A 24390-nucleotide genomic window follows, 5' to 3' on the forward strand; every position below is an offset into this window, starting at 1 on the left:
AATTCCTTGTTTCCCTGTGAAGCAAAGACTCTGGAATTTTGTATCTAAAATAATTCAGCAGGGCAGGAATGCTAGTACAACAGGGAGGGCTTTTTTTTCTTGCCTGCAGCTGACCCAGGTTGGATCCTCAGCACCTCAAAAGATGCCCTGAGCCTGCCAGTAGTGATTCTTGAGCACAGATGAGAATAAGCCCTTAATACCACTGCATGTGACCCCAAAACAAACAAAATAAATAAGATAAAAAATCATTCAGTAATTGTACACTGTAGGATTCAGAGATGCATGTAGTTTCTGAAATAGAATTTATTTCCTCATTTGGGCATTGTTGGCTGTAACAGAGACCTCACTGCGGACTACTGGTTTTGTTATTACTTAAACTAATAACATTAAAGGAACATTGGAGAGGAACTTCCATAAGTTGAAGAGATTTTCCAATGCCAGGTTGCATTGATCTCTGTTCATCGAGAGACTATCTCGATGGCAAACATTCCAAAGCCCTATTCCCTTTTTTCTCTGCTTATTTACCTGTATGCTTAATCTTGCTCATGTTTTTGCACTTTTGAATATTGCATAAAAAAAAAAGAATCATGAGGTGTTCTAAATAGGGTCTCCCGTAGTTCTACAGAAAAGTCATTGGCAAAGGCAATTTATTCTAATTCGAGGTTAATTAGTGAACCATTAAAATAATGTGTTACCAAAATTCATTGCATTGCAGGTCAGAATACATGTTCAAAAACGTCAGCATAAGTGTCTGAGGGCACATTGCCCTCCTGAAACACGGCTGTGCTGGCGCCACCTTTGGGAAAATACATCCAAAGGGGAAGTCACCACCCAGGTCCAATCATAAGGGCTTCCCCTAAAGTACATTTTTGGCAACCCAGATGGGAACTTTTAAAATATTGCTCCCCATTAACAGGAAAATATGTGCTGCCATCTGCCTGCCCTCAGAAACTGCTAAGGATTTATATTTTAGCATTGTACGCAGTGACCCTCTTGGGTTAAACCGAAGGAGAAATTACCAGTATATCTAGTAGGGGAAAGTATTGAGATCCCTGAATAATATCTTTTGACTTAATGACGAGGTGGTTCTGATACAGCAAGAGCATTTAAACTCAAGTCATTCTTGTTAGTGCAGCGGGGAGGAAGCTTGCTTTGAACGCGGCTGACCCGGGTTTGATTCCAGCGTCACATAAAGTCTATCGAGCTCCACCAAGAGTAGTTACTGAATGCAGAGCCAGAAGTATCTCCTGAGCTTTGTCGAATATGAGATTCCCCCCCAAAACACACATACACACACACACAAACACACATACACACACACACACACACACACACACACACACACACACGAGTTTAACTTCATAGCCCACTGTGTCTATTTCTAAGTTAAATTAAAATATGCTGGAGGCTTTGGACTGGGGAGAGAACGCAGCAGACTGGAGCAAAAGTTTTGTATGCAGGGGACCCGGCCTAGCCTTGAAATCTTTGTTTTCTGGGCAATTCCAGCAGCAGTCCCAAGTTCGGAGCCAGGAGTAATCCCTGAGCTTAGTTACTCCCCATCAGAAAAAAGAGGCAAAGCAAAATGTTCAGGACTAGAATTGATCTGATTCTTTGATAGTAAAAGCTGTTGTAAACCTAGTAACCTTGGAATACACTGAACTTGAAGTTGGTTCCTAGGGAAAGCTTTGCGGCTATGCACTAGAGCAACTGACTGGTTGGAACCGCCAGAAATTCATAATTTGAATTCCAGAAACCACTCTACTCTACAATACATTTTCAAACTTGGAGTTTTGGTACTGTCTTCTATTTTGTCCAAAATATTTTGCCAGTAGATGCCAAAGCAAGCAATTTTGTCATTATCACTAATTTACCCTTTTCTGTTTCGTTTTGCTTTTGTTTTTCCATGTTTTCTGCTTCTCTTTCTTTTTGGATTTTGTTATAAAGTAAAATACAATTTCGAACAAATAAAAATTATGTGAGCCAGTGGCAGGAAAAAACGTGTTTCTTTGGTTCTCTCTTTTCATTTTGTTTTAGGACTAGTTAATCTCATTAAACTCATTAAGAGTTTAATATAGTGCTCGCTTCGGCAGCACATATACTAAAATTGGAACGATACAGAGAAGATTAGCATGGCCCCTGCGCAAGGATGACACGCAAATTCGTGAAGCGTTCCATATTTAAAAAAAAAAAGTTTAATATATAGCTCACTATAGCTATATATAGTTCACTATAGCTGGTGAGGGGTTTTAGAAAAGTCTTGAAAAGCACTGTGTCTGGGAAAGCCAGCCTGACCCAGCTGTTAGTGCTTAAGTCTTTTCAAAATGGACATTAAGTAGGAATTTCCACTGGCCATGGAGAAACATTCCATTTTTTTTTTCTTTTTTGATTTTTGGGGCCACACCTAGCGGCACTCAGTGGTTATTCCTGGCTCTGCACTCAGGAATCGCTCCTGGCAAGCTCAAGGAACCCTATGGGATTCCGGGGATTGAACCCAGGTCAGCTGCTTGCAAGGCAAATTTCTTCCCCGTTGTGCTATCACTCCGGCCCCACATTCCTTTTTTGTTGTTTTTGGATCACACCTGGCAGCACTCGGGTTTCTCCTGGCTTTGCACTCAGAAATCACTCTTGGCAAGCTTGGGGATCATCTGGGATGCTGGAGATCAACCAGAGTCAGTCCTGAGTCGGCCATGTGCAAGGCGAACACCCTGCCTGCTGAGCTATCATTATTTTAAAGATGGCATCATACCCACTCTCAAACTGTCATTCGTTTCTCGGGAGAGGAGCCCTTAGCTCTTTGGAGGGATTGTTTATATTTTGCACCAAATAGGTTCTGATAGTGGATAATAGATTTAGCACATCCGTAGTTTCTGTGAAAGTAGAAAGTTTCTTCAAAGTTTGGCAGAAAACATTGGTCTGGACTTGCTTGATTTGGGGATTGAAACCCTGCGCCTCATCTCTTTGAGGCCTGAGAACACTTAGACAGTGTATTACTGTACTGAGCTTTATCTTCTGCTTTGTTCATTCAGCACTATGTTTTCCTTAGCATTTCATTTGCCTTTCCCTTAGTGTTGCGTTTCCTGTTCCCACTCAGTGAATTCATGAATCCGTTTCTCTGTCTGGGTTTCTAGGGCAGAGCATTGCTCCACTGGGCCTGCGATCGAGGCCACAAGGAACTCGTCACAGTCTTATTACACCACAGAGCTGATATTAAGTGCCAGGTAAGCGCAGTGGGAAGTTGGGGGGGGGGTGCTTTTCCTCAAAAAAGAGGTTGGACCCTGCATTATGGGTGTGGGGGTGACAATTCAACAAGTACTAGTATCTCCAACAGTGACATTGGGTGGCCCTCATTCCTCTCTTCTGCCACACACATCTTTAGCACTCCTGGGGCCCTCATGCCCCTTCCCCCCACCCCACCAAACCTCAGTAGAAATGTGCTTTCTGTATCCTTGAATTTGCCTACTCTTGCTTTCTCCTGAGACATGGCGTCATTAGATTTCTTTCTCCTTCCTGGGATCATTTCCTGTTTGTGGTGAAGATTCTCAGCCGGATACCACTGTTGGGTTGTTCTTCTCAGTACTTAGGGTCATATCTGAGATCAAAGTGGTTAATAAATAATAACCAGCTCACTTGAGAAGTTGGCAAATGGAGCAGTAGAGTATACAGCAGACCAGCAGGTATACCCGAGCCTTGGGAATGTTGGTAGCTTGGGGTTGATTAGGAGACTCTGAAGCCATTCCTGGCAGTAGTTGGCCAACAAAGCTGATAATTCAGTGCTTGGGCCTGAGGCTGCGTGGTGCCAAGAGAGCTCCAGGGTTACACATCATTGCCAGATTGAACCCAGGTCAAAGACAGCTTTTTCACAAATGCTGTTTTCCTGGTTAGTCCCACACAGTAGCTTAGTTCTGAGTCAAGTCCTCAGCTAAGGCAGGGATTTGTGCTGGTCTGGGGTGAGGGGCACTGCACTGCTGGTCAGGCATTCAGGGAGTTGCTGCTTCAGTCATCTGCAGCCAGAGGGGATCAGGGGCTTGCAGCCCCCTTGGAATTCCTTCCCCACTCGCCTGATTGAAAATTCCTTTCAGATCAAGACAATGCACGTTGGAACTGAAAGGCTCCCCCTCCGCCCCCCACTCCCCTGAGACTCAGTCTTGCTTAAACAACATTATCATTGACTGCCTCTGGGTTGCCAAAAAGCCAAATCAATTTTATTCGAAGGATCCCAGGCACTCGCTCCCAGCCACGAGTGTGTAGAGTTGAGGTTGGTGGCTGTTGAGTCCCTGAAGACAAAGTCTGTTCCCATGGAGGTGGGGCAGGGACACAGGACTTGGAGTGTTAGAGGCTCCACTGGATCGTGCTATAGCTGGCAATGCCCCCCTGGGGGCAAGCCCGAGGAGTTTTGCATTCTGGGTGCCAGGAATCACACCTGGTCATTTTATTCTTTTATTTGAACCAAAGATCTGTAGTGATTCCAGCAATGTTTCTGCCATGTTCTAGCACTGCTTGTTCGTTTCAGATCCCCATATCAGGGAAACTGGAGAGGAGAAAGGGCACCAACCTCAGCCCCCCTCTCAAAGTCCCCAGAGTAACTTTGATCTTTTAAGCTCTGGAGGAAAAAAATTGAAACTTCTCCTCAAGTGTCCGTTTGAAGGGCAAAGATTTATTGCCAGGCCTTCTCAGGCTGATTGTGGAGCCACATAAAAGGTGGAAGTGGGGGGGCCAAGAGAGAGAAGGCTCATTGGTAGGGGGTGCTCCTCTGTGTGGGAAGGAGAGGCTGCTCACTTTCCAGGAGAAGTAAGAAATGCCTTTTGAAACCTGGAATATTGGTGATTTCTACCCAAACCATTGAGCATCACACCATTTTCATGAATAGCTCTGTGACTACATGTACATGCATAGAAACTTCCAAAACCAGAGCAGAGGCACGGACGGGTTAAGGCCTGACTGAAGTGTGACAGGCTCCGTTCCTCACAGCCACTGCTTAGGGTTCCTGAGCTCTCCCAGGAATCAGAAGCAACCACTATGTGTAGCCTAGGCCCTGAAGACCTCCCAAAATAAGATTTCAAAACTGAGAGGCTAGAGGGATAGCACAACAGTGGGGCATTTGCCTTGCATGTAAAAGGATGGTGGTTCAAATCCCAGCATCCCATATGGTCCCTGAGCCTGCTGGGGGTGATCTGATCTTAGAGCCAGGAGTAGCCCCTGAGCACTGACGGATGTGACCCAAAAACAAAACAAAATAAAACAAAACAAAAATATTTCAAAACTGAGAGAAACGGGCCCGGAGAGATAGCACAGTGGCGTTTGCCTTGCAAGCAGCCGAATCCAGGACCAAAGGTGGTTGGTTCGAATCCCGGTGTCCAATATGGTCCCCCGTGCCTGCCAGAGCTATTTCTGAGCAGACAGCCAGGAGTAGCCCCTGAGCAACGCTGGGTGTGGCCCAAAAACCAAAAAAAAAAAAAAAAAAAAAAAAAAAAACAACCCAAAAAAAGTAGATAAGCGTAAGACAGCAAATGACACAATCTGTGCCTCTGTGTGTGTGTGTATGTGTGTCTGAAATCCTTCAGGCATCATCAAGGCTGTGGAAGAACATGACATTAATCTACGATGTGCAATGTGAGTGGAACACATGACATCCGTCTTGTGTGTGGGTAAAAAAATACCTGATGTCAGTCCTGTGTGGGTAAAACGCACATAATGACCTTTGTGTGGGTAGAACATATGTGATATCAAGCCCATGATTTGGGTGGGACATACATGATATCCTGTGTGTGACTCCAGCCAGGAACTCCAGGCTGTAGTCTTAAGCTTGAAGCCTCCAGAACAAGAAACATTTGATTTCTCTTATTTAAGTTACGCCCTCCATGCCCCCAATAGTACATATACAATCTACGTAAATATGGACATTAAATGGGAAAATTGTCGACCCTTTAGAAGACGTTTTGCTCCCTTAAAGAATTTTCTATTAGGGGCTGGAATGATAGCACAGCTGTAGGGCATTTGCCTTGCATGTTGACAACCTGGGTTTTGTCTTTGGCACTCCATATGTTCCCCCAAACCTGCCTGAAGTAATTCCTGAACACAGAGCCAGGAGTAACCCCTGAGTGCTGCCAGGTGTGGCCCAAAAACAAGACAAAAAAGAAATTTATGTTAAACATTCCCACCCACCCCCATCCCGTCCAAAGTTTTCAGAACTAGAATGCAAAGAGAAAGAAGGATGGAAGAGGGGTGATTAAACACGAGCATTGTGGGCATTTTGAAAAGAATCAGCAAACATTCATTTGAGTTTAAAGCACTGTCGCTTTCAAAATGTGTCACAAAGGGGGATTTTGTTTGAAAATGGAAACCAGAAAGGGAGAGAGTTTGAATGGCTGGTAATTGCCCGAATTAATGACCCAGCAGATCCTCAAGCTAGCTAAAGGAGTGACTGATGTAGGTGTCCCTTGGGTGGCCATCCACCTGGAGGGCTCTGTATACAGGTGAGGAGCTAGAAGCTTCCCACCCCCACCTGGTATCTCGTCCCCTCCCCGCCCACCTTCTCCTAAGTCTGTGCACACTTGGGTGTAAAGAACAATTTCACCTGGGCCTGGAGCAACTGTATTTAAACTGGGCCTAAGCGATAGGACAGCAGAGAGGTTACTTGCCTGGCATATGACCAATGCAGATTCAATCCTCAGCGCCCCATGTGATCCCCTCTCCCTCGAACTGTTAGGAGTGACTCCAGAGCATTGTCTGATGTGACCACCCCCCCAAGCCAAAAAATAAAATAAAAATTAGAGAGTCAGAGAGACAGTCAAGGAGTGAGGCACTTGCTTTGCAACAGAGCACCCCTGGTTTGATCCCTGGCACACATGGTCCCCTGAGCACAGAACCAAGAGTAAGCACTGAGCACTGCTGGATGTGCCCCCTTCCCCCTCAGAAAAGAGACTATAATCGCTTCTCAGCCTTTTGGCTAAGATCAAGTGTAGTATCTGTTTTTATCAGTTTAATATCTGATATGTCCTCTATCCGAGGACAATATATTAAATGGATTTTTGGAGCTGGGAGTTGGAAGAGCTTGCTCCATCTGCTCCGCGCATTGACCCGGTATTGCAGTACCTCTGGGAACGGTGCACAGGAAAAAAGAAAAGAGACTATAGGGGCCAGAGTGATAACATAGCAGTAGGGCGTTTGCCTTGCATGCGGCCAACACAGGACAGACAGATATTGGTTCGATTCCCAGCATCCCATATGGTCCGAGCCTGCCAGGAGCGATTTCTGAGTGCAGAGCCAGGAGTAACCTGAGTGGCACAAGGTTTGAAACCCACCCCCTCAAAAAAAAAAAGGAGAGAGGGACAAACTATGGAGTGTGAGATATAGATATAATTTCATCATTTTTCCCTAGGTGCTTTTCTGTGGTCCCTTTACATCTCTCAAAATCCATCCTTCACTGATTTGAGGGGCTTCATTGGAATCCCACACATGCATTTATTCTGGTTCTGTACTTGAATAGTTGAGCCTGAACTCAGTCTATTTGGGTAAAGATCCCACATTTTGTTGTTGTTGTGCCACACCCTGGTCAGTATTCAGGTCAAACTCAGGTCAGCTGCATGTGCTGCAAAAGCCCTCCCCACTGTGCTTCGCTCTAGCCCAGGATTCCATATTTGAACAAGGAGGCATCATTGGCTCTTAATGCCAGAACAGCTCTTACATTTTTCTGGGTTTTTTTGTTTGTTTGTTTGTTTGTTTTTCTGTTTTTTTTCTTAAGCTCCACAGTTCTTTCCTTCAAAACGTTCTATTTGTGGATGTGAACTTTAGTGTCTGGTTTTATAATCCCCACAACAGCTTGTTGCTTTTTGCCCTGGTTGTACTGATGAGGGGAAGTGAGCAGACTTGTTCGTGCTTTCCAAGTCTTATTCTGGTGGTTATTTGTGGGTCTTACTGGAATGTTGACATTTTTTTCTCCATGTAGACGTCCTTGGCACTTTCTTATTCAATTTTTTTTTTTTGTGTGTGAATGTATCGTCTTTGTTATTAGAGTTGGTTTTTTTTTTTTTTTCTTTCCGGATCATGTTGAGTACTTTAAAATCTCTCTACAGTCTTTAATTTTTTGTTTGTACCAGCTGGAGGCTAAACAATTTTCTACATCTCAGCTGTTTCAACTGTAAAGGAAGCCCAAAAGCCGCTTGATTTTCTTGCTTTACTTCTATATTGTCCTTTCACCAACTGTCATTGGTGTCTGAATGTGACCCTAATTTAGGGGTCCTTAGAAAAATCCAGGCTAATGTGTTAAATCACCTGTATAATTTGCTAGAGAATTGCCCTAATTCCACTTAAGAATATGCAACTTAATGAAAGTCAGGTGTGAAAACAGGCACTTTTAGCCAGAAACACAATCCATTTCGTCACATGACTTTTTTTTTTTTTTTTTTTTTGCTGAGTGAATCACTATGAAAATAGCCATAATCACCAATTATTTCTTTAGTCCTGAACTATCCTGAGTCCTTTCTCCCCACCACTTTGCTCCCATCTGAGATAACATCCTGTTTAGGGTCCAGAGGAAAATGCATGAGCTTCAGCCCTTCCTTCCCTTGGGGACGTTTCAAATCCTTCTCGGAAATGATCGACATCTTAGTTTGACATAATCCACAGGACCAAGTGGTGGGGGGAGAGGAGGGAGATTATTACATCTGATAACTTGACCTTTTAAATGTGGGTGTTTCATTTTTCATTGCCACCATCCATTGCATGTCTACCTGTCCCTTTTTCTGTAAGATTACTTGATAAGAACCCTAACATTTTTTTTTTCACAAAGGCTTTTGATAAATCACTGGTTCATAGTGCTCTGGTATGTCCCTTTATCCTAAGGAGTGGCCACATTTACTGGAATTTCTAGCTGGCATTGAGAATAGGATAGTGTTCTGAATGTGCTTTGCTTTTAAGGATGTGCTTGCTTTTATCGTGTATGTGTGTATGTGTGTGTATACATGTATGTGTTAGAGATCACAACCAGGTGTGGCTCTTTATGTGTTGCTGAATATTCATCCCTGTATGTATGAGTTAGAGATCATGTGTGTGTGTGTGTGTGTGTGTTAGGCTTTATGTTATATGTTATATATCAGGCTTTCACTCTTGTCTCAGAGCTCATTGCAGCCAACTGCAGTCATTTTGATATTGAAGTTGCTGCTTTACTTAGAGACCCTAATAAATTAATTTATTTATTTTGTTTCCTATAATCAAAAGAGAATTTCAATAACAAAGGAATCAAAAGGTTTTGTGGGCCAGAGAAATAGCACAGCAGTAGGGCATCTGCCTTGCACAAAGCCTAATCAGGACTGATAGTGGTTCAAATCCTGGCATCCCATATGGTCCCCCCAAAGTAACCCCTGAGCACAATGATTTTGTGCTGTGTCCAAAATAACAAATTGTTCATGTACCTAGCTTGGGGGGTTCTTTAAAGTTTCAAAACTTTTTTATTTTTGTTTTTGGGCTACACTGGTGACGCTCAGGAGTTACTCCTGGCCATGTGCTCAGAAATCGCTTTTGGCTCGGGGGTCAAACCAAGGTCCGTCCTGGATTGGCTCCATGCAAGGCTAACACCCTACTGCTGTATTGCTCCAGCCCCTAAGGTTTCAAAACTTTTTGTTGTTGTTGTTTTTTGGGTCACACCCGGCAGCACTCAGGGGATACTGGCTCTGTGCTCAGAAATAGCTCATTTCAGGCAGGGGGGACCATATGGGATGCCGGGTTTTGAACCACCATTGGTCCTGGCTTGGCTGCTTGCAAGACAAATGCCCTACCGCTGTGCTATCTCTCTGGCCAGGTTTCAAAACTTTTACAGGTTTAATATTAATTACCAAATATTGTATTTCAGATTCTAGATATTCATTCTTGCATAATTTTCATTACATTTTAAAATTATTTATTTAGACCTAGGTAGTAAGTTGTAACATTGCAACAGTAGATTTAGCAAATTCTGATATCACAATTATTGTAGCAATGAACTGGATTTACAATTCTTTTTTTTTTTTTTTTTTTTTTTTGGTTTTTGGGCCACACCCGTTGACGCTCAGGGGTTACTCCTGGCTATGCGCTCAGAAGTTGCTCCTGGCTTGGGGGACCATATGGGACGCCGGGGGATCGAACTGTGGTCCGTCCAAGGCTAGCGCAGGCAAGGCAGGCACCTTACCTCTTGCGCCACCACCCGGCCCCGATTTACAATTCTTGTTGGCTAGTAGTATATTAGCTATCTCAGTGAGCCTTGGATTAAAATTAATCAATTTGCACATTATACTTTGCAAGCTTATATATTGCCATTTTAGTGGCATTGACTCTCAGATTTTTTTGTATTCACTATATTTTAATTGGTATAGAGAATTAGTATTATCTAAATTAACTATATTAGTAACATTAAATTACCATTATTATTAACTAAAAACTTGTATTTCCTTATATTGTGTTTTATTTTCTCCTTGATGTTCTGAAATAAAGTTTTTTCTATTTTTAGTCACACCTAACAGCCTTCAGCCTTCTGACTCTGCACTCAGGAATCACTCCTGACAAGGCTCTGGGGACCTTCTGGGATTCCAGAGATTGAACTTGGGTCAGCTGTGTGCAGGGACACACAGCCCCTGCCGTGTCCTTGCTTTGCTGTTTATTGCTTCAGTCCTGAAAGAAAGTTTTAAGCTGACATTCTTACAGATGCTTGTTGTGATGGGTCACTCCTCATGAAACCCAGGAATAGTAGTACCAAGTACCAAAGTAGTACTTGGTAATTTTTTGTGGTGGTGGTTGTTGGTTGATAAGACAAAATAAATTTTGTTGAAAGAAAATGAGAGAGAAAGAAAAGGGAAAGAGAGAAGGAGGGAGAGAGGGTAGGAAGGAGGGAGGGAAAGAGAGAGAGGAGAGGGGAGAGAGAGAGAGAGAGAGAGAGAGAGAGAGAGAGAGAGAGAGAGAGAGAGAGAATGAGAGAGAACAGAACAGAAAGAAAGACGAAGTAAGTTAGGTCACCAAAGCCAGATAAATTGATATTGGCAGCTTCTGAGCGATGTGCCTGATGAACCATCTTTCAAAATACTTCTTGTCCATTGCGCTGTCCCTTTATTTATTATTAAAATAGCATGATCCATGAGGAGCTTGGGGGTGACTCGGGGCCTCACTAATTCTAATTAATCCAGTCGGGGAGAGCAGGAGGGTAAATGGGACAGTCTATCGGATTGAAATTCATAACTTAATTGAGGTCAAAGTCCCGAACTGGAAGAACAAAAGTCTTTTGCTCGGACCAGGCAGATCAATAGCAATAAATATCTGGCTTGGGTACAAGTGGCTTTATCGTGACAGATTATCTGACAGTGGCCAGAGGTCCTGGTTCTGTTCAGGGCAATGTCTTGAGCCTGCCACGGTGCTGGCTGATGTCCGATCCGTACCCCTGACACTTGGGCGGGAGGAAGCCATTGCTCTGGAATTCCTCAGTCTTCACAGTTGCTGCATGCTTATTTGCATGTTGTTCCTCCAGGAGTAACATTCTGGAGGGATTGGAATTTTGAAAAGGGTAAAAAAAGACTTAACCTTCCAGAGCACAGTGCCAGGGCTATCTTAAAAGGTTGACAGAGTCGATTCCAATTAATTGTTCAAAAGGGGCAGAGTTATTTTGGGAGAAAGACCTAAGAGAAGCTTGCATTGGCATGATGCAAGTGTCATTGGGAAAGTTTGGAGCCAAAGGGAAAGGAAAGAGTGTTGGAAAGGGCCAAGATAGTACTGCAGGGAAGACCTGAATTTTATCCCAGGCACCCCCTAGGTCCTCTAAGCATCACTAGGAGAGACCCCTAAGCACCACTAGATGTTGCTTTCCCACCAAAAGAGAGAAACAGACTTGCAGATCTTTTTACTCTTTTGTTGGCATAATGCACCCCCCAGGCAATCATACCCCCAACCTTGTAGGGTTATGTCCCTGAGCGAATCACCAGTATCGGAAAAGCAAATGGGGGGGGGGCCTCTCCTGCCTGTGGGGCTTCTAATGGAAACCCCTCTTGCCAGTGGAGGCTTCTCTCTCCGTGCACCCTAAGTTCAAGGATACGAGTGGATGAGTGGGAGGCACCCTTTTAATTGGCAGGCTGAGGTCTTGGTGTTGCTGCCGGGGATGGTGATGTGATTAGTGACACCCTGGCTTCATCAAACCATACCCCACCCTTGTCCCCCACCCCTGCTTCTGCTTTGTCTTGCCTGTTGAGGCAGGGATTTGAAAATGGATCCCATCACAGCATTGGAAATTGGGGTACAGAATTCCAGGTTTACACTTTATGCTTTATTGACTCCAGCTCCCTCCCCTGCCTTGGGATTTGCTGGGCCCTGGGACTGAACTCTCTCACATTCCAAATCACATGCTGGAGGCATTGCCCTCAAGAGAGAATCTATTAGCTTGTAGGCTGGAATCATAGGACAGTGGGGAGGGTGCTTGTCTTCCCCTCAGCCAACCCAGGTTTGATCCCAGCATCCCAAAGGATCCCAGAGCACTGCCAAGAGTGGCCCCTGAGCACTTCTGGGTGTGACCCGAAAATAAAAATAAGTGAATATATATACATACATAGTTGTTATTGTTATTATTTTTTTTACCAATATGGAGATTTAACAGACTGTTAGTAACTGGAATTTCACAGCATTTTTATTTAGAATTTCATTGCTAGTGTTTGAGGAGTTACTGGCAGCAGCTGAAAGAGATAGTTCATTCCATTCTCTGTGGAAGGGCCAGAACGAGCAATCATAAAGCATGTTAAGTTCTTAGGCATGAAAGGGTACGCTGGGGTTTATGTCCGAGGATGCAGCTTTTATTTTTGTTTCATTTTGTTTTGTTTTGTGGTCACACCCAATGGTGCACAGGGCTAACTCCTGTCTCTGCACTCAGATCACTCCTGGTGGTGCTCAGGGGACCCTGTGGGATGCCCTCTCCACTGTCCTGTCATGCCAGCCCCATGAATGCAGCTTTTAAATGATGCATACATCTTGGTGCATTAAAGAGTATTGGCCAAGATTGTGAGGGTGGCTGTGCTCGATGACCGAGTAGGGGGACTTTTGCCCCCAAATCCCGTTCCTGGCACCTTCTCTAGCCAGCAGGCACACCTTGGCACTGCTTCAGGGACCGAGATTGGAGGCTAGCTGAAAACACATGTGGTCTGTGTGGACCTTGCTTATCATCAACCCCACCCTGTCTTCCCAGAGGGAAGACAGAAGGTCATTTGGGGGGGGGGGTCCCAGGATGCCACTCACAGTGGGTGGGTAACTCAGCACTAAACCTGAGGATGTGGTGATGAAGAGTGACCAGGCACCCCTGTACTGATCAGGACCTCCAGAGCTGCCCCCTGCAAATGCTTGGGGGACTATGTAGGGAGCAAACCAGTGCAGGCCAGATGCAGAGCATCCAACCAACATACTCTCCAGCCCCTCAGAAAATGGGGTTTGGTTGGTTTGGGGGTCACTCTAGGCTTTGCAGTCAGGCAGTAATCAGGAGACTATGAAATGACAGGAATCAAACTATTGGCCATGTGCAGACCAAGTACTCTCTCCCCACTAAACTTCTTTCCTGCCCCTTCAAAAGAATGCATTGTTGTTGTGTTCTTAAATTTATTTTTAATTACCATGAGATACAGTTCCAAAGTTGTTCATGATTGAGTTTCAGTTATACAGTGTGCAACACCCTACCCTTCCCCAGTGCACATTTTCCACCACAAATGTCCCCATTTTCCTTCCCATCCTTCCCGATGGGCTCCCCACTGCCTGCCTCTGTGGCAGAGAGAAAATGTTTTTCTTTTTAATTGTCCTTAGCATGTGTTGGAAATATTGGATGACTTTTGTTATGGAGCATGTGTGTATCTGTTTGCTGGGAAGTTGCATTCTCTGCCAGGGTGACCCATGCTTTTTTTTCTCTCTCTAGCAGACCCCAAGCCTGAGAAAGCACCTGTATTTTTTTTAAAAAAAGAATTACCCTTAACACAAAGTGTCCCACCTCCGATTGATTAAACCTTGACATGCTATATTACTTAAGAGTTCCCCGAGAAAAATTAAAACCCTTTGACTGGGGTTTTGCAATGCAGGGAAATTTTTAGTGACATTTAAAAGGTTTCTCCTGTGTTCCTCTAATGGGATAAATAAAAAAAAGGCTTGTTTTAGCCCAGCAAATGGGGGCGCAATCCAATTTCCTTGATTCCATCAAGACACTCTTGGAGCATTAGCCGGTGCAGTAAAAAAAAAAAAAAAAAGTAAAAGCCAACTGACCCCCTTCGCTGGGTGGCCTTGAAAAGTGTCCGGCTAAGAAGATATTTGCCCAGCACAGCACACTTGGTTATTGCTCTTCCAACACGACCGTTGATGGAAAATCTTATGTGAAGTTCCAATAAATGTCAGTTGACGTTATAGAACCATAAAAACAGTGTGGCCGCCTGTAATGGTCCCTCTGAGAGGTGGGCTGTCACGGGGATGTGAGGAGATACCTACTTGTCCAGTGTATTTATTTCCATTAATAAATACATATATGCATTATTTTTCTAAGAGAAGAGGATTTGTTTAAAAACTACCTCATAGTCAGCTTTTTCCAACATTGATTCATTTCACTGGTAGTTGGTGGTTGGTGTTCATTCACTCCTTTCAGTGTCAAAGACAGGAAGTTTCTTTGTGGAAAATAGACTTGTAGGTCTTCTACAGGGCTTCCTCACGTGCAAGTACTACCCAACCCCAGCCGTGTCCCCCGCCACACACACACACAGATGTTCTGGGGCAGGGAATCAAGCTGGCATTTTTAGGAAGTTCCCAGATAGGTCACAGAGACAGGACAGGGGTTATGGCATCTGCCTCTCCTGTGGCTGTGCCCAGCTTGGTTCTCAGAATTATCAGAATTATCCGATGTGGTGCCCTATTTCCTGCCAAAAAAATTTTTTTTAAGTTTTTGGGGCTAGAACAATAGCAAAGCAGGTAGGGTGTTTGCCTTGCACGTGGCTGACCTAGGTTCAGTCCTTGGCATTCCAGTGGTCCCCTTAGCCTGCCAGGAGTAATGTCTGAGTGCAGGACCAGGAGTAACCCCTGAGTGTCAGTAGGTGTGGCCCTCCAAAAAAGTTCCTAGACTAGGTGACTGGAGAGATAGCACACCAGTAGGGCGTTTGCCTTACACACAGCTAATCCAGGACGGATGGTGGCTTGAATCCCTGTATCCTATATGGTCCCCCATGCCTGCCAGGAGCAATTTCTGAGCTTAGAGCCAGGAGTAACCCCTGAGACAATTGCGTGTGACCCAAAAACCAAAAAAAAAAAAAAGTAAATAGGGCTGGAGTGGTGGCGCAAGCCTTAAGGCATCTGCCTTGCACGCATTAGCCTAGGACAGACCGTGCTGGTTTGATCCCCTGGAGTCCCATATGGTCCCCCAAGCCATGACCAATTTCTGAGCGCATAGCCAGGAGTAACCCCTGACCGTTACTGGGTTGGCTGAAAAACAAAAATATAAAAATAAATACATAGGGGCCTGGAGAGATAGCACAGCGGCGTTTGCCTTGCAAGCAGCTGATCCAGGACCAAAGGTGGTTGGTTCGAATCCCGGTGTCCCATATGGTCCTCCGTACCTGCCAGGAGCTATTTCTGAGCAGACAGCCAGGAGTAGCCCCTGAGCAACGCCGGGTGTGGCCCAAAAACAAAACAAAACAAAACAAAACAATCAGATTAGTAAGGGAAAAAAATCACAAAAAAATCGAATTAAACATTTGCAGACCCCGAATGGAACTGCTCGGGGTAAGCGAATGTTTAATGCGATTTTTTCTTACTAATGTGATTTTTATTGTGATTTTTGTAAGTGAATAATCGCGAATACTGCGATATTTGAAGGCTGACCGCAGGCCACAAAATGTTGTACGGAGGGCCGCAAATGGCCCGCGGGCCGCTAGTTTGAGACCCCTGCCTTAGTGGGACACACAACACAGGTCACGTCTGTGTTTCAGAGCCAGCCCTGACACTCTGCTGATTCCCAGCCCACATCTGCAGAATGGAGGGTGCCATTGTGTCACATTGCACCCTAATGTCCTGGTTCAGACAGGGCATATCCCACCAGGACAAATAGTTCTCAGATTTTTATGCAAGCAAATGCCTTGAAGGAATATGAGCCACTTGTTATTTGCAATAAATTCTCCATGTGTTGCTTTAATTCCACTGTTTTCTTTTCTAGTTGTGGGTGACAAAACAAACCCTCAGGGCTGACTCCTGGATCTGCTCTTGGGAACAACTCCTGGCAGGGTTTGGGGGACCTATGGGATGCCAGGGATGGAACCTGGGTCAGGTGCATGCAAGACCAGCAGCCTTCCCACTGTGCTATGGCTCCATCCCCATATGGTTTTCTTTGAAAGTCCCTAGGAATACCTTCCCAGCATCTGGAGTCCCCCAACAATCTTTCTGGCCAGAGATGGTCCTGAGTATAAGATTCTTGCTCTAAAAGCTGCTTGCATACAGCTACTTGTAAAAAGTTCGAGGTTGCTCATGTGCATATTTGGGGATGCAGCTGTTAGCTGAGATTGAAAATAACTACAGGAGACCTGGAAACCACTTGGGTTAAATGGCTGCAAGTAAGGTACTGGGGGGGTGCCCCATTTTTTACAAGCCCCTTGAAGCCCTGTTTTCTGTGTTCCTTCCCAGAACCAAAACCTGGTGATAAGTCAGGGGGTTCTGCTGGCCCTTGGGAGGCACTATCTTGTTCCCCTCCCCTATGTGAGTGGGTTGGGGGGGGAGCAGGTTCATCCTTGGGGCGTCCATCCCTGCAGCTCTGATCCCCGACAGCTGGTCCTATGTAGGCCTGGTGCCAGCCGAGCCCCTCCCAGCTTTGTGCCCCAGATTATTCAAAGGAGATTAGTCCTACTAAACCCCTTATATTTAATTATTTCTGTATGTATTGCTAAAGCCCACAGTCTGCTTATTTGGGGGACATCATGGTCCAAGTCCTTGTCTTTAACCTAGTTTTGTCAGCCCGTCAGGTCTAGGGTCTTGGCTGGGTCCTGTGCCTGCTGCTGTTTCTGGAAAGGCTCATATAGGTCACAAATAGGGATTAGCCGGGGTACCTTGAGCCCGGCCACTTCGATGATTTCCTTGTGGAACTGACATGCCGTTTAAGTTCTCATTCTGCTGCCTGGGTTTGCGCTGCCATTGAGGTCATGCATGTAATCCGAACGTCCTTTAGCTTCCTTAATTGTGAAATGGAGCAATGCTTCTCAGCTTGCTGACTCCTCCAGGAACCCTCGTTTCAGAACCATTAATGTGTCCACAAAGATGCTTTGACATGGCAAGCACGCATGTATGTTGGTTTCCTTGGAAGGAAAGAAAATCGAGGCATGCCAGAGGCTCATAGTTAAGGACATCTTCTGCTGCCTGTCATCTGTGAAGGGATCTAGTTTCATTGATTTCAGTTGGGTTTTTTTCCTTTTGTCTATTTTACCCCTAAAATGTATTACATTTTCCCTGTATTTGTAATTTTTCTAAAATATTCTTTAGCATAGTAGCTGTAATGGAGATACATGTTAAATTTCAGTAAAAGATGGAGGTTTAGCTCCTAACCAATAAATATACAGAGCTGTGAATAAAATGGAGATTCATTATATAGTGCATTGTGTTTGAATGAACCTAAAACTTCCCACATGTGTATTATCAGATTTTAAGGCCATGGCCTTTATTTATTTTTTTATGGGCCACACCCAGCAGTGCTCAAGGCTTAATCCTGGCTCTGTGATCAGGAATCACTCGTGATGGTGCTCAGGGGACCCTAGGGGTTGGTGGGAATAGAATCCAGGTTGTCCATGTACAAGGCAAGTGTCCTCACCGCTGTGCTATCATTCTGGCCCCAGTGTTGGAATGTTCGACTTGTAATTGAAGTTTGGGAAATCCTTGGAGCTTCTCAGGTGACTCAGTAATTGGAAGATACTCCCATTTCAGATAGGTGCTGAGTGGCTTCAGACAGTGTTTGCCTAGGGCTGAAGGACCAGGAAAGTGGCAGGGGAGGACCAAGCAAGATACAGAGGTCAGCTCCATGCTCCAAGAGTTATTCCTCAACCTCCAAGAGTTATTGCTCAGCTCTGAGTCAGAAGTGACCCCTGAACGAAGCAGGGAATGACCCCAAAACAAAAACAGAAGAAAACAGAAAGGGTCAGAAGCAGACCCTTAAGGAAAAGGCAGTTTACCCCACTCATAAACTACAGTTTCAGAAATCAAAGGGTTATCAGGAGAGCCACAGACAAGGAGGGATTTCCAGTTTTGATCTGGCTAAGTTGAAGAGGTGCTGTGGAAAAACTTGAGGAAGCATCTAGAAGGGCAGGAAAATTCTGGACTGATACATGTGTGCAACAAATTTCCTCGAAGAATGAGAAGATACTGGAAAGAAGGTCAGTGCTAAAATAAACAAACATCTCTCCTTACCTAAATCTGCAGGTAGACAGACCAGACGCCTGGCCCTTACATGGTTTTGGAGCCAGGGACCTAGTTGAGGTTCCTGATCAGTACCTGCAAGTCATGGGGCCTGAACAAATACCTAAGCTGAGGCTTCCTTGTTTGGGATATGAAGACGTCTCATGCAAGCTTCACAGGAGAGCCCCCATGCTTTGCTCAGAGCAGTACACGGCTTTGCTGCCACCATCAGTGTTCCACTTATGGCCGTCTGGCTGGTTGCAAGGTCAAGTGAGAGAAGGAAAAGAGCCACAGTAAGGTTTGCTCACTCAGCTGGGAATGGGCGCATGTAACAGCTACCTCGATGCTGCCATGGGTGTCCAGACCCCTGAGTGAGGTTAATGGACTCTCCTGCTCTTCATTTTTAACCTGCATCAAAGATTCGTAGATCTTTCTCCACTGGTGCTTAATGGGCACTAACTTTCCCTTAGGACAGAGAAATGAAACAGGAAATAAGAAACTTGAGCTTCTTTTGGGGACTCAGTTTCCCTTAATACTGGTCCATTCAGGCCAGAGCGGTGGTGCAAATGGTAGGGTGTTTGCTTTGCACGTGCTAACCTAGGACTGACCGTGGTTCGATTGCTGGTATCCCATATGGTCCCCCAAGCTAGGAGCAATTTCTGAGTGCATACCTAGGATAACCCCACGCATCACTGGGTGTGGCTCAAAAACAAACAAACAAAAAATACTGGTCCATTCAGGACTGGAGAGATAGCACAGTGGGGAGGGCCCTTGCCTTGCCCGAGACCAACCCTGTTTGATCCTCAGCATCCCATACAGACCCCTGAGCACTGCCAGGAGTGATCCCTTACTTAAGAGCCAGGCATTAACTCTGAACCACAGCCAAGTGTGGCCCTAAACAAAACTAAAATAGTTTGCTCTCAGAATCTGTATGTGATTTTGTCCCCTGTTAGCTGTATTTTGTTTTTCTTGCCCCCCTCCCCCCAAAAAGCAAAGTATTTAATCTTTCTCTAGAAGACCCAGGAATTAGATCCAGGATTAATGCAGAGGTGTAAAAACAGAAGGGAAAAAAGAGATCTTTTCGTGACTTAAAGAAGCTTTTCAGTTCATTTGAAGAAGAGCAACTGTGTGGCAGGTGGCCAAGCACCTTTTGTTACGAATTAGAGGACCCAAATTTGAAAGAAATTGGCGGAGGAGGGGGATATGAGAGGAGGGGCTGGAAATGGAATCGGTAGCTTGGGTGCTTGCAGGTAAGTAGAGGGTTAAGTCGAGAGCTGTAGAAGTGGATTGTGTCTTCCTTGTGTGATGGGGCCTGACAAGACATCAGTATTCTATTCATCTGTTGGGAATTAGGCTGTTAATCCAATCAATGACTCTTGAGTGAGTTGTGGTCCCCCCTCTGTGGAGCAATCGGATCAGGCTGCAAGGCCTGTGGCAGGTGGCAGGGGGTGGGGGTAGGGTGGGGGGGTGGCCCTGTTCATTTGCCCTCTTCAGAGAACCAGGTACCACCTCAGCCCAGTGAAGCAGCTAGAGTCCCACACACACCCTGGGCCATTAACTTTGACGCTCAGAGTGGTCCAGCCTTACAGTGTCCATTCTTACAGTGATTTTTGCCTTTTTTTCTATGTCTGAAACTCGAAATTGTTTTTCCTGCTGGTGTCTCTGTGTGTGTGTATGTATATATGTATGTATGTATGTATGTATTGTGGTAGTAGTGAACCATGTTTATGTGTTTGGATTTGGTGAATCATCTGGAGTCTTTGACCTTTTTACCAGGCCCTACCTGAAAGTCAGCAGGGTACCAATAAATTTCAGTTTAGATTACAGAGACACTAATTAAATAATGTTTTAATTTTAAAATCTCTTTCTCTGAGGCATGCTAATTATAATTAAATCAAATTTTAATTTTAAAATCTCTGAGTTGGAGCATACATAATTTTGACAATCTTTTTTGCAGGGTAGCAAAATTTGATTTCTAATTACTGATTAAATAGCCCATTAAGTACATTTGGAAATTATTATCGAACTGGCTAAATAGATGTTTAGCATCACCATTGCCTCTTCTAAAGGGCAGCCCAAAATTTCTCCTCAGAAGCAATAAGGCAACTGAGCAGAATAACCAAAATGGAAAAATAAAAACAAAGATTAACTCTCAGAGTAGGTCTAGAATCCTTTCAGGCTTTCGTGGAGACAGGCTTTTGAAGGATCATTTTAGTGCTTCCTATTCATTTCATGGCAAGTGTCTCCTGAAGAATTTCTAAGAGCGGCCAGAATGCACATCAGTGTAAAAACAGATGGGGGAGGTTGGGTGGGCGGGGACAGTGAGACTAAACATCTGGGGGTTAGTGCTTGGTGTGGGTGCTCTGGGATGACTGTACTGTCTATGTGAGTAGTCTTAGTCGGGTCCTCAGTCCCCAGGTCAGTTGCCAACCACAACCAGCAAAGTGGGATGTTGTGGTTAGTAAGTAGTTTCCTGTGATTTTGAGCCTTCCAGATTGATAAGCTTTGTTGGAGGAAATGACAGCACTTGGGATTCTCAGAGAAGGCACAGAGAGAATAAGTTCAGCATGAAGCAAGGTGGCATGGACATTTTTTGAATCTAGGAGATAAATATTTCAGGGTTCACACATTGCTTTTTGGTGAGATTTGTCGGGACAAAATAATTGTTGTTTTGGGGCTGTACACGGCAGTCTCAGTGTTTACTCCCAGCTCTATTACTCCTGTTGAGGCTCAGGGGACGCTATGGGATGCCAGGAACCAAATCAGGGTTGACTGTGTGCAAGGCAAGAGCCCTCCCTGCTATGCTATCGCTCCAGCCTTGAGAACAGACACTTTGGCCTGTGGGGAGTTAGAAGGGCCTGGATCTCGGAGTGCACGTTGCATATAACAACATGAACTCAGCTCTTGTAATAAAGTTTGGGATTCAATCTCTGGCTGTGATAACCAGACAATAGGGAAGGGCCATTAGTTCTGCTGGAATTGGCCCCATGGTGCCATCACTACATGCAGGTTCCTGATTTCTAGTGTCCCTGAGCTTCTTAACCCAACCTGATCTTTTTCTTCTTTGGGGGAGGGGATAGGGGTTTGCTGGTACTCCTGGCTTACAAGTGATCCACGGTGGTACTCAGAGGACTATATGGTGCCAGGAATCAGGCCAGTGTCAGCTACATGCAGAACAAATGCCTTACCTACTTATTTACCTCAAAAATATCATTTTGTGGGTGGAAGCAATAATACAGTGGGTAGGGCACTTGTCTTACACACAGGCAACATGGGTTCAATCTCCAGTATCCCACAAGTTCCACTGAGCTCTGCCAGGAGTGATTCCTGAGTGCAGAGCCAAGGAGTAAACCCTGAGCATCACCAGGTATGGCCCCAAAACGATGATAATGATGATGATGATGATAAACCAATTTTATTAGCCAGAGAGCTTGCATGCACCTGACTGTGTTTGATTCCCAACACCACATATGGTCCCTCAAGCCAGCCAGGAGTAAGCCCTGAGCACAGCCAGGGGTGACCCAGAAACAACACAAAAGCCTCACTTGGGTGACCAGCTGAGCATACAGCAGGCTTGGGTTTAATCTGGAACCACTGAGACCCACCAAGCAGAGGTGGGAGCTTCCCCCAAGTAATGCCAGGTGTGGCCTAAAATCCAAGCAAACCAAATGCCTCCTTACCTAAGAAGAGTCTAGTTACCTAAAATCGGTTTAGAGGTAGAAATATGTCAAGAGAGAGGAGTGACATTTTTACAGTGGCCTAAAGCCAATAAAAAGAGGAGTAAGGGCCCGGAGAGATAGCACAGCGGCGTTTGCCTTGCAAGCAGCCTATCCAGGACCAAAGGTGGTTGGTTCGAATCCCGGTGTCCCATATGGTCCTCCGTACCTGCCAGGAGCTATTTCTGAGCAGAAAGCCAGGAGTAACCCCTGAGCAACGCCGGGTGTGGCCCAAAAACCAAAAAAAAAAAAAAAAAAGAGGAGTAAGTTTACCTTCTTTCTCCCTGGGGAAGGCAAAAAGAACTTCCTTTAGAGAAGAGGGAGTGATTTTCTAATGGAAATTTGGCACCTAATTTTGCTCTATTAACTAGAGAATTAAAAATGACAACTGCAAGAACAAAAATGAAAATGCATTTAGATTTTACTTGTAGATTTATCCAGTAAATCTTCCATAGGATTTTCTCAGGTGTTTTGTGTGTGTGTGTGTGTGTGTGTGTGTGCGTGCGCGCGCATGCACGCTTGTGTGCCTTGCACATGTCTGACCCAGGTTTGATATCCAGCATCCCCATAAGTCCCCTGGACCCCGCCTGGAGTGATTTCTGAGTGCAGAGCCAGGAGTCAGTCCTGAGCATAGCTGAGTGTGACCCAAAAGCTAAAAAGAAAAGAAAATACTACTCAGGCTCTTTGCAAGCTTTTAGGGCTAGTTTTTTTCAGACAGAAGGACTTGATTCTCCCAAACTGGGAGGCTCAGCACCCCTGAGCCTGCTGGTGGGGCCCTAGTGCCACTCAGCAGGCAAGAACCCCCTGCCAGCCGCCTGACATTTAGACATTCCCATTTCTACATCATTGCTTGATGGCACCACCTTGGCCTTCACTTCCTTCAAGACCTCACAACCTTTTTTTTTTTTTTTTTTTTTTGGTTTTTGGGCCACACCCGGCTTTGCTCAAGGATTACTCCTGGCTGTCTGCTCAGAAATAGCTCCTGGCAGGCACGGGGGACCATATGGGACACCGGGATTCGAACCAACCACCTTTGGTCCTGGATCGGCTGTTTGCAAGGCAAACACCGCTGTGCTATCTCTCCGGGCCCAAGACCTCACAACCTCTTATTCCTTACATCTCTTACCACCTCCCTCCCGAGCCCACCCAAACTCCAAGTCTTAGCATTGTCAGTTCATCTGGATCAGGAGTGAAATGCCATGGGGTCCACTGGTCCCCATGCTGAGATCCTCTTTCTCCCTGGAATGGCTTTCACTTCTTCACTTCTTCACTGTTACCAAGAATTTGGGAGGACACAGAAGGGCCTCCTGGGACCACTCTCAGTTGTACTTGGTCAACAGAGCAGGTGGTTCACTGTCAGGGCTCAAGGATATGGCGCTCAGGGACCCCTGAATTGTTCCCCAGCCCCCAGAGTTTTGTGTTTGTTTTGGGCCCATATCCAGCAGTGCTCAGAGCTTATTCCCAGCTCTATCCTCTGGGATCACATCTGGTAGTACTCGGTGGACGACATGGGATGCTGGGAATGGAACCCCAGGACAGCTGCATGCAAGGCCAGTGCCCTCCCTGCTATGTGTCACTCTGCCTGAATTTTATTTTCAGTGTGCCCAGTAGGGAATGATAAGAAATCAGATCAGGGGCTGGAGAGATAGCATGGAGTAGAGCATTTGCCTTGCATGCAGGAGGACAGTGGTTCGAATCCCGGCATTCCATATGGTCCCCCGAGCCTGCCAGGAGTAACTCCTGAGCGCTGCCAGATGTGACCAAAAAAAAAAATCAGATCAGGACAGCAGGACCTGTTCAGGTTTCGGGCCCTGTTGTCATTACTTCAGGTGTGTGTTTGTTGCTTCTTAATCCTGGCCAGGTCTGGAATGTTTGCGTGCTGTAGTAAAAAATAATCTCTGTTCTCGCACAGAAGTTAATGGTCAGGTGCCTAGGAAGGAAACCATCATTAAAGTGGTATTAATCAAGCCATATAAAAGGTCTTACTTTCTCTCCGCATTCAACTTCTAATTAGTCAGCTGTATACATGTGAGAATATTCAGGGATAGGAAAGTGAAGGCATAGAACATAGTGTTTTTAATGTCTAGAAGTATCTTTGCATAAGTCTGTTTCTCCCTCGCAGTGTCGCTTTTGTAACCTGGAGCTCAGCAGTTTTTAAAAAATTTTTTTCGTGTTAGTGGGTTATTTTGTTTAGTATTCAGCAGTATTCTTTACCTCCACGTGTAAGCTTTTTGCAAGGACTGCAGATGTATGGCCAATTTTAATTTATTGGAATTGTTTTTGC

The 24390-nt window shown here is 45.1% G+C and overlaps 1 protein-coding gene and 2 non-coding genes across 3 annotated transcripts in view; all 3 read left to right on the top strand.

The window, feature by feature from the left end:
• The window catches only part of ACBD6 (acyl-CoA binding domain containing 6), an 80996-nt gene that overhangs the window by 48350 nt on the left and 8256 nt on the right, over positions 1-24390 (top strand). Inside the window, exon 6 of the mRNA XM_049776579.1 lies at positions 3129-3218. Within this exon, the coding sequence (XP_049632536.1) occupies positions 3129-3218 (90 nt within the window). The remainder of the gene's footprint in view (positions 1-3128; positions 3219-24390) is intronic.
• On the top strand, positions 2075-2181 carry LOC126015024 (U6 spliceosomal RNA). The gene has a single exon (XR_007497932.1). It is a non-coding gene; the product is annotated as a U6 spliceosomal RNA (small nuclear RNA).
• On the top strand, positions 6927-7114 carry LOC126014907 (U2 spliceosomal RNA). The gene has a single exon (XR_007497856.1). It is a non-coding gene; the product is annotated as a U2 spliceosomal RNA (small nuclear RNA).

Source organism: Suncus etruscus, chromosome 7, assembly GCF_024139225.1.
Source record: "Suncus etruscus isolate mSunEtr1 chromosome 7, mSunEtr1.pri.cur, whole genome shotgun sequence".
Taxonomy (NCBI): Eukaryota; Metazoa; Chordata; class Mammalia; order Eulipotyphla; family Soricidae; genus Suncus; species Suncus etruscus.